At 39.4% G+C, this 13,859-nt stretch overlaps 1 protein-coding gene across 1 annotated transcript in view; it reads left to right on the top strand.

Moving 5' to 3' along the window:
- The window catches only part of AFF3 (ALF transcription elongation factor 3), a 660,643-nt gene that overhangs the window by 589,389 nt on the left and 57,395 nt on the right, over positions 1-13,859 (top strand). Inside the window, 3 exon segments of the mRNA XM_074300399.1 lie at positions 3,060-3,249; positions 11,848-12,786; positions 12,788-13,135. Coding sequence (XP_074156500.1) covers positions 3,060-3,249; positions 11,848-12,786; positions 12,788-13,135 — 1,477 coding nt within the window.

Genomic DNA, 13,859 nt, shown 5'->3' with positions numbered 1-13,859 from the left:
AGTCAAAGTTCCTGGTTCCATATTCTGAATTGTTCTTCCTCGTGGTCTATACTTCTCAACCCTATCCTTGGTCATAGATAGAGTCTATATCCTCTATTCTATTCAGATGAATAAAAAAAATGCCTCAAAAGTCTTTATTCTTTTAAAAAAATGTTTTTAAAGCAAACTATTTTGTCAATGTAGATAAACTTCCTAAATTGAGGAATTCATTTTTGACAGCTTATATTTTACATTTTAGATTCTGCCCACCTGGCATTATATGCGGTATGCTGCTATTACTATAAGACAGTGACAATAAAAATAAAGAAATATATTGACTGCCTAATGCATGTTTTGCTGAAAAATTAAATAACAGTTTTAAAAATCTAGTAATTCACCCTGGGAGTGGCAGTATCTCACTGAATATACAAAGCATGAATGTACTATAATAACTAGCACCATATGTTGTCTTTTTTTTTTTTTAACTTAAAGCAATTTGAATGCACTAGCCAGTGATCAAAGCCAATATCCATTATCCAGAACCAATTGAGGTGTTCTTTATTCATCATGATTTGCCAGTTTTCAGCAACTACATTTCCAAAGTGTGGAAGAGAGACATCCTTCTTCCCTCCATATTCCTTGAAACTAGGAAGCATTTTTGCCATGTGGCTTTTTCATTGTGGTGAGGACTACCAGCAGAACCCTTAACATGGATTCCAGATGTTCCTGCGGAGTCTAACAATTCTTTTATGACTCCAGCAATAGTAGCCATTTCTATTTAGCTAACAGGGAAAATCGATTTTTAGTTCAGGAGAGAAGAAAGATATATTATAGTCCTTTTATCCTCAAACTTCCCTTATCCTCTGTCTAGAAATTCTGGATTCCTCACTCAACACCAGACACAAATGATGGCCTGGAAATGAAATCATAGCAGCTAGGGAAATGCATAAATGTACAGATGTTCTCTGATGTTAAAGAAGCTTGTCAGGCAGCAGGTATTGACAGTGGCATTCTGGGGGAAGAATCAGAACCATGAGGGCAAGTTACTCTCAAACTCTGATGTCCCTTAACCCTGGTGCTAGAAAAATCATTTCTGTTTTCAAATTCTCCTTAAGTTGTTTTTTTTTTTTTTCCCTTGTCCTTCTTTTGAGAAAAAAAAACACAAGACTATTATTTTAATAACATTGTGACCTGAGATTTATGGATGACTGTTTTTATCTCTTTGGTGGGTCACCGTGGCCCAAGAATTCATCTCTCCTAGTCATCTTTCTGGTGATGAGTCTCTTTATACATGGCTAGGCTGGCTGGTACTGAGAGAGTAGACTACACCCTATTCTTTGTGTCTGTGTGACCCTGCTCTGAGCTTTTCCAGTCTGCACTTCATCGACTTTGGCTTCGGAAGTTCAGAGTCACCTCCATGATATGATGAAGAGTAGGGCAGGGATTTGTGGAAATTATTGATGTCTATTCTGGTGGAAAAGTCTATTTCAAAAAACAGGCTAAAAAGTCACCAGAAAAACAATACACACACTCACAATAACATAAATGAAAAGAACAAAAATCATGATTGAATGTTTTTAAATTATAAAGAAAAAAATTGGCTCCAGAGATGAGATATGAGAATATTCCTTCCTCTTCTCCCCTATAGAAGTTGGGGTCCACAGGTGGGAGCATCTCATTTAACATGAGACTTTTTTCATTCATACATTTAAGTGAATTTTTTTTTAAATTTTCTCTCCCATTAAAAATTCTTTGTTATAAGGCATAGGATTCTAATAATGGGAAAGAGAAGAGACTGAAAAGAAAATCTAGGCAATATATACAACCAAAAGCTATCAATAAAAATTACTTCAAAAGAATTTGTTATGTAATCTAAGACATCATGGACTTTGAACCATAATGTAGATAATTTCCAATTAGCTGGCTATTTATTAACGTCCAATCCCATACGGGCAGCAAGCCACAAGTAAATGGCAAGCAGGAATTTTGCTGACTAGATGAATTGGTGTGTCCCAGGAACTATTGTTTTCTCAAGTTTTTAAATTAATTTTCAAATACACACACATTCCCTTCTTATTCAATTTAATTAATAAAAGACCTAGAAGATGTCAAATATTTTTGTGAACACTGAGTGGTTTTGGTTTTATAGTTTTTTAGTTGAGTTTTGTTTTTTGGCAGAAAAACAATCTTTGCTTGGGTTGTATGCTATTTGAATTTTTATGTTTAATTACCTTTGGAAAGAGTCAATTTTTCCTGTTGTCTTTGAATACATGATTATGATCTGGCAAATTTGAGTGTGAATGTGAACATCAAGTCTGAATTTTAAAATGCTATTCCGGTAAACGGCTGCAATGGGTTTGAATTGTAAAGGTCTGGAATCTAAAAATGTGCTTGCACTAGGCCCCAGTCCTTCTATAAGGATGCAAAAGAAGCTCATTGTTTGTGCAGACGACCCTGCTAGTGTGGGGGACAGCAGCTTCAGACTGAGTGTAGGCTGCAAGATGGGAGGAGACAGGGCTATATAACACGGCTTGGCCCAGGCTTCTCAGAAAACTCAGGCATAAAGCAGAATGGAGAACAGGCCAATTTTTCTAACCACATTGTTTTTCCTAATCCCTGCTGTCTCTCCGCGTTCTCCTTAGCGACAATAATGAAGTAATCAGCGATCATTTCTACAATTTTGGGGGGCATTTCAAGCGCTCTGTTTTTTCTCTTCCTTTCCTGTTACAACAGGCTTTGAAATGCACCTGAAAAGTCTTCACCCATGCATCAACACAATAGAAATGGGCAATTGAAAAAAAAAAAAAAAAAAAAAAGTTTCTTCCCTACTAAAACTGACACACAAGTAACCAGTGCCCGAATATTAGAGGCATCAACTTCCTGGCCCAGTTTTGGGTTTTTTTTCCCAGTCGGATTCTACTAACCATGCTTTTTTTTTAAGTCCCAATTCCAGATTGTAGGTATGCACATAGCCGGGACTGGAGAGCCTTAACAAAAAAGGAACACGGAGCCGGGTGATGTTTTTGTTTGTTTATTTTGTTCTCTTTTCCCCCTCGGTGGGTTGTCCGCGGGGCCGGCAGCGCGGTGGTTCAGCAGCAGGCCAATAGCAGACCCTCGGGCCCCTCCAGCAAAGGGTCGAGCAGCGGCAGCTCCAGCAGCAGCAGCAGCAGCTCCAGCGACTCGGAAAGCAGCTCCGGCTCCGACTCGGAGAGCGAAAGCAGCTCCAGTGGGAGTGAAGGCAGCAAGCCTTCTCACTACTCCAGCCCAGAGGTAAGGACTCCCCCCGTTCTTCCCGCAGCTTCTGGCCCCCTCCCTCTGCTCTGGGTCCGCTCCTAATTGTTTCCATAAGGCCAGACCCCTGTCTCCTTCCTCCCCATGTTCTCCCAGACCCACCATCCAGGCCTGGTGCTAATAAAAACAGCCCTCCTAGGCCAAATCCCCTCGTTGGAAAGAGGGACTTTTTTTTTTTTTTTTATCAGTTAGGCAAGTATTGTTTAGAATCACTTTCCCTGCAGTCCGCCTTTGAAGCATGAGGGCTTTTGCCCTTCTTTGTCCCTCAAATCTCCATCCTGGCTCTCTCCTTGTTGCCAGGTACTCGGGGAACTCAGCAGATGAAGGATAACCTATGGATCAAGTCACATTAGGGTCAACTGAGGCAATAACTAGATAGAAAAGTTCATGGCCTAATAAGTGTGACCATATATAAATCACAGGCAAAGAGGTTTTATGGATTAGACATGGCTAGGGCCTCACCTTTTTGCAGTTTGTCACGGGTTAGAAGGACAGAGAGAGCTATAAATATTAGCAAAAACAAACAAACAAACAAAAAAAACCCTGCACTTTCTTAGTCCTGTTTTTCTTTGTGAAAATATAAAAAGAAAAATTAGCATCCAACTACAAATAATAATAAAATCTTTTATTGCCATGATGAGTATCTTTGGAGAAGATCTAGGTACCTCATATAAAGACATTATAACGCTCCAGTATACGCTATTTCTGTATTAAGGTGGAAAGGGAAAAATTAAATAGTAATTCAGAGTGTGAATATTTGGGGGAAGGGCTGAGAGCAAATTTCTAGAGTTGTGGGACTCTGTAGATAGACTTTGATGTTTAAAGAAGCAATAAAGAGTAACTTTACCTTAGTGTAGAAACATGACATGAATGAGATTTTTCTGAGATTTTTTTTTTTTACTCACAAAGCTACTTGGGGGGACCAAATTTCTATATAAGGCCCATGAAATTGGCTGATTGATAACTATGTTAATATGATTGAAGTTCTAACTACCTACTATATAACTCATAGATCATCGATCTTGAGCAAGAGGGGACTTAAAGAGCCATCTAATCCAATCAATTTTTTTTTTCTTCTGAAATTTTATTTTCCCAAATACATGTAAAGATAGTTTGCAACATTCACTTTTATAAGGTTTTGAATTCAAAATTTTTTCTCTTCTTTTCCTTTTTTCTCCCCTCCCCAAGACAGTAAACAATCTCTGATAAGAAGTTGTACATGTACGATTCTTTTCAAACATATTTCCCTATTTGTCATATTATAAAAGAAAAATCAGATCAAAATGGAAAAAATCATTAGAAAGGAAAAGCAAATAAACACACAAGGTGGAAATACTATATTTTGATCCACATTCAGTCTCCATAGTTCTCTCTCTGGATGCAGATGGCATTTTCCATACCAGGTCTACTGGAATTGACTTGGATCACAGAATTGTTGAGAAGAGCTAAGTCTGTCATAGTTGATCATCACATACTCTTGTTGTTGCTGGATAGTGTTCTCTTGATTCTGCTCACTTCATGTAGCATCAGTTCATGAAAGTCTCTCCAGACTTTTCTGAAATCAGCTGGCTCATTATTTCGTATAGATTATTCCATTATACTCATATACCATGACTTATTCAGCCATTCCCCAACTGATGGGCAGCCACTTAATTTCCAGTTCCTTGCCAGTGCAGAAAGAGCTGCCACAGACATTTTTGCACCTGTGGCTCCTTTTCCCTCTCTCTGGGTTACCCAGTAGTGACCCTGGTGTGGACCAAAACCAACCCCTCTTTTACACATGAGGAAATGGAGTCTAAAATGTTAAAAGACTGTCACATAAGTAGTAGTAGAATTTGAACCCAGGACCTCTGATGCCAGAATCAATGGTCTTTCTACTCTACCACCTTCCTGCATTTTATACTTTCTTCTATAGCCACAGTTGCCAAGTAAGTTTAGCTAAAATGTGTTTGTTTGACCTATCATTTAAAGGTGGTGCAACATCATTTTAATTTCTTTCAGGTGCCTCATGGTCACCTCTGAGAACTTCACTAGAGGATTAGTAAAGTCCCAGGGTAGTCCAGGCACCACAGTTAGGTTTAATAGTCATGATTAATTGAGAAAAAAAAATAATAAAGATTCCCCCCCCCCACTTAATGCACTTACCTTTGCTTTTCATAAAGTAAGATTATTACTGTTTACCTCACCTATAAACATTAAGATAAGCCAAGGAAAACAAATCTTAGAGGAAACATCTAAACAAATAAATTATCTATTGCTATTAATTTATTGACTTCTATTAACATTGGCCTTTTAGATAATCTCCTACATAAGGGGTTCCTCAGGCCATTTTCACTGCTTCTGGCTGGTCCTTTACTTAGATTACACATATTCCAAAGTGGCTATTCACTTCTTTAGACATAAACATCCTTCCAACAGTTTGATTCTGAGATAGAGACCTACATCTCCTTTCCTTTTTCATGGTTGAACTTCTTTTTTTGAAGATGTTCAAGTATTCTTAGAGCCAGACACTGTTGAAGGCCTAGTCTGTGCAGGATGCTGTGCCAGTTGTTTGTAGTGTGGTGTGATAAAAAGAAAGGCCCTGGAATCCAAGGACCTCTGCTTAAGTTCTGAGTAACTTTGGAGCAAAACCTTCAGCTTTTCTCAATTTCTTCATTTGTATGAGAAGAAGACTAGGCTCTAAGTGATGACCTTTAAGCTAGCCAGCTCTAAGTGTATGACTCTAGGAAGATATAAAAGGTAATAAAACATGGTCCTTGATCTTGAGCCGCTTCTAATCTCACCAGTTGAGGGGGGAAAATGCACAAACAATGCTGTGATAAAGAATATTATCCATTCTCTAAAAGAAGTGTAAACAAAGTTCTATAGTCTCCAGAAGAGGAAGAAATTAGTGCTGAGAAATTAGGGATGCTTTCATAAAAGTGATGGCATCTGAAAGGGACCTTGAAAACATGTACTATCATTCCCCCAGCTGTTTTTAATTCTTCACTCAGGGCTACTCCAGTCACCTAAAGAAAGAAAAACCCTACATGTTAAAGGAGCCATACTTTTTATTATTTTTGTATAATTAAAAATAAAACAAAAACACACAAGAGGAATTAACAGTCTACTTGCAGGAATAGAATAGACATTAGGCCTCCAAAGTTAGCAGAAATGTTTTATGTTATAATTTTAGAGGAAAAATACCTAAGTTGAGTGATAGGAAATGGATCTGTGTTCTAGTAAGAAAAGTATTGGGCACTTTATGAAATGCAGAATGTCCAAGATCTTTCAATTTTCTGATAACATTTTAATCTCAAACCTCCTTAAATTAGACTTATAATTCAGCTAAGAAGAGCACAGTTACCATTCTCTTTAAAGTAGGTTTTTTCCAAATGTTATTGAAGTAATTACAAAGATTCCAGGTCTCTTGTACATTTTTTCTAGCAAAAAGTGGGGTCCATTAATAGAGCAGGATTCAAAGAAGCTCCTGGCTAAGGAGCTGGATCACAAGTCTCTAAAAAAGATCCCCAAGAGTTAAAGGAGCCTAAGGCCAGTTACCTTTCCTAGTAACTTACTCACCTGTGAGCAAAAATAGGAGATTATAAAATACAAGAACTTCATAGAACATGTTAATAATGCTTATCATTTAACAGTCTCAATTCTGGAAAAATAATGTATAGGTTTGGCTAAAAATAAAAAGTCTTATCACACTATCCCTCCCCCCAAAAAAATAATCAATGTACTCCTCCTATATAAATGGAATCAATTTATACAGATTTTTTTCCTACAAAGAAAAAAAGTAGGTATATTTATTCATTTATATGTATAAAAATTAGGCTTATAGAACCAAGGCTGGAAAGAATCTTATCTAGTCCAACCACCTGATTTTGCAGATGAAGAAACTGAAGCTCAAGGAAATTTAAATAAGTTTTCAACCAATCAACCAAGCATTTATTAAGTGACTTTTATGAGAGCCAATGTGGTATAACACATAGAGAGCTGGCCTTGAAGCCAGAAATAACTGAGTTCAAGTCCTACCTTTGACACAGACTGGCCATGTTCTCCTTGCAACTTTTAGATTCTAAATTGCTCAGATTTGATCTATATGGATAGAATGAGTTCACTCATCTGAGAGCTCCTTATACAAATGAAATCATAGATCCAGTGCTCTCCCTATGAGCCAAGAACTATGCACATAAGTTACCTAACTTGTCCAGTCACACAAATAGTACGTGATATAGCTGGGATTCATGGCCCTGTTCTTATTCAAAATCTAGTGCTCTTTCCATTACAAAATGTAGAGAACATCAGTTTGAGAAGAATTTAGTATGATTTTACAATATACACCCCAACAATGCTAAGTTTGCACCTCTCTTCTTTACCATAAAGGATGTGATCATAAAGTAATCAAAATTATTTCCACAAAATCACTCTTTATGATCACTCCAGGTATTTCATGGTTTTACCATTAATTCTACTTGGATATATGGATGTTCTGGGGATAAGAATGCCCCAATTAATGTCAATCAGCCAACAAGCATTTATTAGGCGATTACAAAGTGCCTGGCATTGTGCTGGACCCTGGAAATACAAGCATCATTAGTTGTATTTAATGAGATCCTACTGTAATAATAGTTCTACAGTGCTCTAAGTCATGAAACTACACCAAGTATCATTTGCCCAATTGTCCATTCATAAAATCTTATAGAATATAGTTTCTATGTAATAAACTGCTCCATAAAGTCATCTTGCCTAACCCTAAACCAGTTCTTAGCTGGCTGCACTTTGGAGATGAAATCAACTCTCCATAACTAATTGAGATGCTAGGATTGAATCTTCTTTTATGCTTTGAAATATAATTGCTGAGGATGCCATTTCTGTCACTGATAATATCCCAAAGTACAAGAAAAAGAAACGATTCATACCATGAAGGACCAGCAAATATCTGAGTTTACCTGTTTGGAAAAACCTTCTGGGCTCACCTCCATTTTTATCGGCTATTTCTAGCTTGCTGAAAGCCATTTTATTTTACATAAAGCATCTTAGAATATTATTTTGCATTATAGCTTTTTATTGACATAACATATGCATGGGTAATTTTTCAACATTGACCCTTGCAATCACTTCTATTGCAACTTTTCCCTTCCTTCCCTCCACCCCCTCTCCTAGATGGCAGACAGTCTCATACATATTAAACATGTTAAAGTATATCTTAAATATAATATATGTGTACATATTTATACAGTTTTCTTGCTGCACAAGAAAAATTGGATTTAGAAAGGTAAAAATAACCTGCAAAGAAAAACAAAAATGCAAGCAAACAACAGAAAGAGTGTAAATGGTATGTTTTGATCATGATGATATATTCTTAAGTGAACATGAAAGTCATTGAGTAGCATTTTTTTTCATTATTAGTGAATCATCCCACCCACTTCATTGCTTCAAGACTTTGTTTCTGGAATTAGCTTTTATCTTCCTTCCCATTATTTTTTACATTCTCATGTAACTGCATTCTAGAGTATGGGAAAACATGCTTTTTTTCATTCTGTTGCCTTTTTTTCTGATACAAAGTTCTATATGATGCATTAGAGGGTCTTTACATAAAAATAAAATGGGAATTCATTCTAACTAAATAGGCTTAGATACTATAGGACCTATAATACAAATAGATGGTGTTACCCTAGATGAGCTTCCAATCTATGTTATCCTAGATGAGCTTACAATCTATTTGAGTAATGACATAGAGAACATTTCCAAGGCAATACAAAAGTACTTAATACTTATTTGGTGTAGTGTGAAACTAGTTGGTTAAATAAGGGTTAAGGTAATTCAAAATTAGCTACGGAATCATTGTGGAGAAGGTGGAATCAAGGCAAGACATCATCTAAAAGTTGATACTTGAGTTGGAACTAAAACGATCATAAAATTTGTATTAATAAGACTAAGTGTGGAATACATGCCAGGTAGAAGAATAAAATTACTCTTGGTAGAGAGATAGTGAAAATGCCCTTAAGACTCTAGCAGAGTGAATGTGCAAATCAAATTAATTCAATGCAAAAAATGTTTTGAGCAGTTGGCTAAGGGTTTTAGAGGATACAGAAGAAGTAAAATATGTAGTACTACCCTGGAAAAACTTCCAATTTCTATAGAAATGAAATAGAAACACAAAAGATTATACAATAAAGTACCCATTAGTTGTTTCTGTACAAATGTCAGGTGATTAAAGGAGGCTACTGGGTGTTTTTCCCTAAGGAAAGATCACTATCAATTCCAGTGTGTAGCTGACATTCTCAAAGTTGGCTATATTGGAGTGCAGAATAGAGTGGGAATAATTGGTGGAAGGTCTTGAATGTCAGCCTGAGAAATCTGAATTGTATTTGGTAGGCAATTTAGGGATCCCATTAGGTTTTTGAACAGGAAATGTGGTGAAAATAGTGTATTGGGAAGATTTCTCTGCTAGTATTGCATAGGATGAAGGAATCTAAATCAGTCAGTGGTCCTATATGAAAATGATTAAAATCTACCTAGTCTTTCAATTCACTGTTTTATTGTTTTCTTAGGAATTTCTACTTATGACAGGGGTTCTGGCTACAGTCAGATGTATGTATGTGTTTTCTTTACCTAGTGAGATGAAGGAGTAAAAGCATGGACTTTAAAACTGTAGAAATTGAAGAAGTGTCACTGCAAATCCTGTGCATTGTCAAAAATTTAGTACTATAGTCCCCAACTTTTTTTTTCAAGGCATTCTTTATACACTCCAACATTTAGGGCATTTTTATTTTTAAGGCAGAAAACCTCGTGCACTAAAATGGTTAGTTATTTGCCAGAATTTAAAAAAAAAAAAAAAGTGAGAGGGTCAATTTTAGATTTCACAAATGTATTAAGTTCTAGTCAATTAGCTTTCAGCTAACCTCTGTTTATTGAGGGACTTGTAAGGGCAACTGCTTTGCAAACCATTGCATGCTGCTTTTCATTTATTTTGATTATCCACCATTGCTTTATGTACTTTGGAGTCAAGGAAGAATTGGAATCCATTTTCAGTTACTTCTTAGGCAGATGACCTTTATCTGCAAAATGTGGATCATAATAGTACCTAAAAGAACATAATACGCCTTCCTAGGATTGTTATGAGGATCAAATGAGATATAGAATGCTTTGCAAATCTTAAAGTGCTATATTAATTTTTGGCTTTATCATTATTACAACATAAGAGCAAATCTTTGTAGAATTCACTTGGTCTTTTTCTTTTTGGACAATTTCTTTTAATCTGGAAAAATAAAAATATTTGACATATCTGTCACTCAAAGACTGAGTGAAATAGCACTATGTGTCAATGTCCTTATTTTCTGTGCTGATATTGATGTTTGTTACATAGCTTTAACCCCACTAGAAATGACAATTTCCCACCTTAAATGTTCCAAGTTAGTACATATGTTCCCAGGAAGAATTTCTCATTGCTTCCACCACTTTCATTGCTTTCTACAGTATAGGGATTGGAGATGAATTTCAGGCTAGCAGAGCAAAGTGCATGCACCAGTCCCCTTTGAAATATACTGAATACAACCTTAGCAACCTAGTAATTTCCCTAAAGTTAATGCTCCTACTGTGAGATGACTATACCTTGTCTTCCCAAATAAGCAGTCTTTTTTTGCTATTTGTACTTGGGGGCGGCCCTTTCACTTTGTTTCTTCACCTTTTACCAATTCTTTACTGCCATACACTTCGCTTTAGAAAACGTCTTTCTATTCCCCCACATAATCTATTTCTCCCCAACTTGGTACCATTCACAGCACATTAAGGAATTCCTAACAATAGAATCCTGAAATTAGTTTTGAGAAAGGAAATGCCTTAGAATGAAGCAAATTCTGAGATGGATTAATTTTTTAATTCTCAAAAAAACAGGGAGAAAAAAAATTACTTCCTCCTTCCTCAGGTGTTCAAAGATGACTATTAAAAAATATATATGATTGGATTTAACATATACTTTAACATATTTAACATGTATTGTACTACCTGCCATCTAGGGGAGGGGGTGGGGAGAGGGAAAAATTTGGAACAGAAAATTTTGCAAGAGTCAGTGTTGAAAAATTACCCATGCATATGTTTTGTAAACAAAAAAGCTTTAATAAAAAATACATATGGCAGAAATGTCTTATATGACTTCATATGTATAATGAATATCCTATTTCTTGCCTTCCCAGTGGGTGGGAAAGTGAGAGAATAATAAATAATAAAATATAATATAAATAAAATAAATAATAAATTATGATGTTTAATGAAATTTTTTTTTTTAATGTCCATTAAGGGGCATATTAATAGTGCTTGAAGAAGATTGGGAGGAGGCAAGATGCCATTTCACTATTTAGGATACCAAGACCATTTGAGCAATCAAGTATGTGGCAATGGATAACATCATCCTTCTTTCTCCTACTGGGAGATACACAAATCTTCCCCGTCTGCTTCAAACACTATTCATTAGTCTTCCTTCATGCACCCAGAGGAATCAATCAAAAACCCCACACCACCTCCTTAAGTTTCATAAAAGATGTTTGTGGCTTGTTTTTTTTGTTTTGTTTTGTTTCCTCTGATTTTTAGCCAGAACAAGCTTCTTCCAACAAGTGGCAGCTGGATAAATGGCTCAACAAAGTGAATCCCCATAAGCCTCCGCTCCTGAATCAAAATGAAAACCACGGGTCAGAGAGCAGCCAGTACTACAACCGGGGAAAGGAGGAGGTGCAAGAGTGCGGGAAATTAACCACCCTCTGCCAGCCAGGCGTCCGTGAGAAGGAGATCAAGAACGCCTGCAAAGAGGAGCAGAGGCCTAGGACTGCTAACAAGGCCCCTGGGACTAAAGGGGTGAAGCAGAAGTCACCTCCCGCCACTGCGCCTGCGCCTCCCGCAGCCGCCGCCGTCCCCACAGCGCCCCCTGCCGCCCCTGCCTCTGTCTCCGCTGTTCTGGGCTCAGGGCCCACGGGGGTCATTCCGATTGCTGCGGAAAGCGCAGGCGCGCCGCCCCCTTCCCGGAGATCGGCCTGCAAGAAGCCTCCGAGGAGGACCACGACAACCACGGAGAGGGCCTCGGCGGTCGACGGCGCTAACTGCCATCGGCCTCCGGCCGAAGAGCTGGCGGCCAGCGAGGTGCTAGTAGAGAGCCCCACCCCCGAGCCTCCCAAGCCCAGGCCTTGCGCCGGCGGCGGTGGAGGTGGCGGCGGTGGCGCTAGGACGGGTCACCGAAAAGAGCTGCGCTCGTGCTCGTCCTCGGTAGTGGCGGCGGCGGCCTGCGAGAAGCGCCGCACGCGGGGCCTAAGCAAGACGGCCCCCAAGTCCAAGGAATTCATCGAAACTGAGTCTTCGTCCTCTTCTTCGTCCTCGTCGTCCTCGTCCGATTCGGAGCCAGAATCGGAGCCCGAGGACTACTCGGGCCCCAAACCCCCGCCCGTGGGCCCGGGCTCCTCGGCGGCGGCGGCGGCGGCGGCAGTGCCCTCGGCGGGAGGCGACCAGCGGCTCCGGGAGGGTGGCCAGGGCACAGGCCCCGGCACCGGTGGGGGGTGGCGGCGGCAGCAACAAGGCCGTGGGCTCCATCAACGCCAGGACCTCGAGCGATGCCGCCAAGGAGCTAGAAGAGCAGTTCTACACTCTAGTGCCCTTCGGCCGGAACGAGCTGCTCTCCCCGCTCAAGGACAATGACGAGGTGAAGGCCCTGTGGGTCAAAATCGATCTGGCCCTTCTCTCCCGGATCCCGGAGCCATCGCCCGCCCTGGACCCTCCCGCTGCTGCCCTAGCTGCCTCCGGGGCCAAAGACTTGGATCCTGTCCCGCAGAGTCACGCCCCAGACCTGCCGACTGCAGAAAAGGGTTTGCCGAAGTCCAAGCGGAAACGCAAGGTAGGCTTGGTCACTCACCCCCCCCTCCCCCAACTACCTGATCAGCTGGGCCGAGGTCCCCAGAGCAAAAGTTTCTAGCCCGGGGAGGCAAAAAGATAGCCCTTGCTCCCAAAGACCTTGCAGTCTAATGGGCACAGTTTGCAGTTATAGATAATCAGGCAGCACTTAAGTGCCTACTAGATGTCCCGCACTATGGGGGTATACAAGAAGATTTGGGTATACAAAAAAAGGCAAAAGATAGACTGCCTTCAAGGAGCTTGTAACCTAATGGGCAGGGCTTGCAGTTACAGATAAATCAAATAGGCAGCATTTATTAAGTACCTACTGGATGCCGTCACTGCTAAGACTTGCGGGTACAAAAAGTGGCAAAAGATCTCAAAGAGCTTGCAATAGAATGGGGAAGACAACATAGAGACAAATCAATCAGTAACCCTTTATTAAGCACTTACTATTGCCAGGCACTTTGCTAAGAGCTGAAGACATAATGGAAGGCAAGTTCCTCCCCTCTAGGAGTTTGCAGTGTAATGTTGGAAGGCAACATGCAAAAAAATATATACAAACTGAGCTATGTCCAAGATAAAGAGGACATAATTAACAAAGGGAAGGCAGTGGAATTGATGAGGTTGGGTTGTAATTGTATTAAGCCAAGGAGGTCATTATTTGGAGATGAGGTATGGGAGAGAGCCAGAGGAAATACCCAGAAACCACAAGAGATCGTCCTGTT

Source organism: Sminthopsis crassicaudata, chromosome 3, assembly GCF_048593235.1.
Source record: "Sminthopsis crassicaudata isolate SCR6 chromosome 3, ASM4859323v1, whole genome shotgun sequence".
NCBI classification, from domain to species: Eukaryota; Metazoa; Chordata; class Mammalia; order Dasyuromorphia; family Dasyuridae; genus Sminthopsis; species Sminthopsis crassicaudata.
Note: the sequence above shows the minus strand (reverse complement) of the source record. Positions and strands in the feature narration are given on the sequence as shown.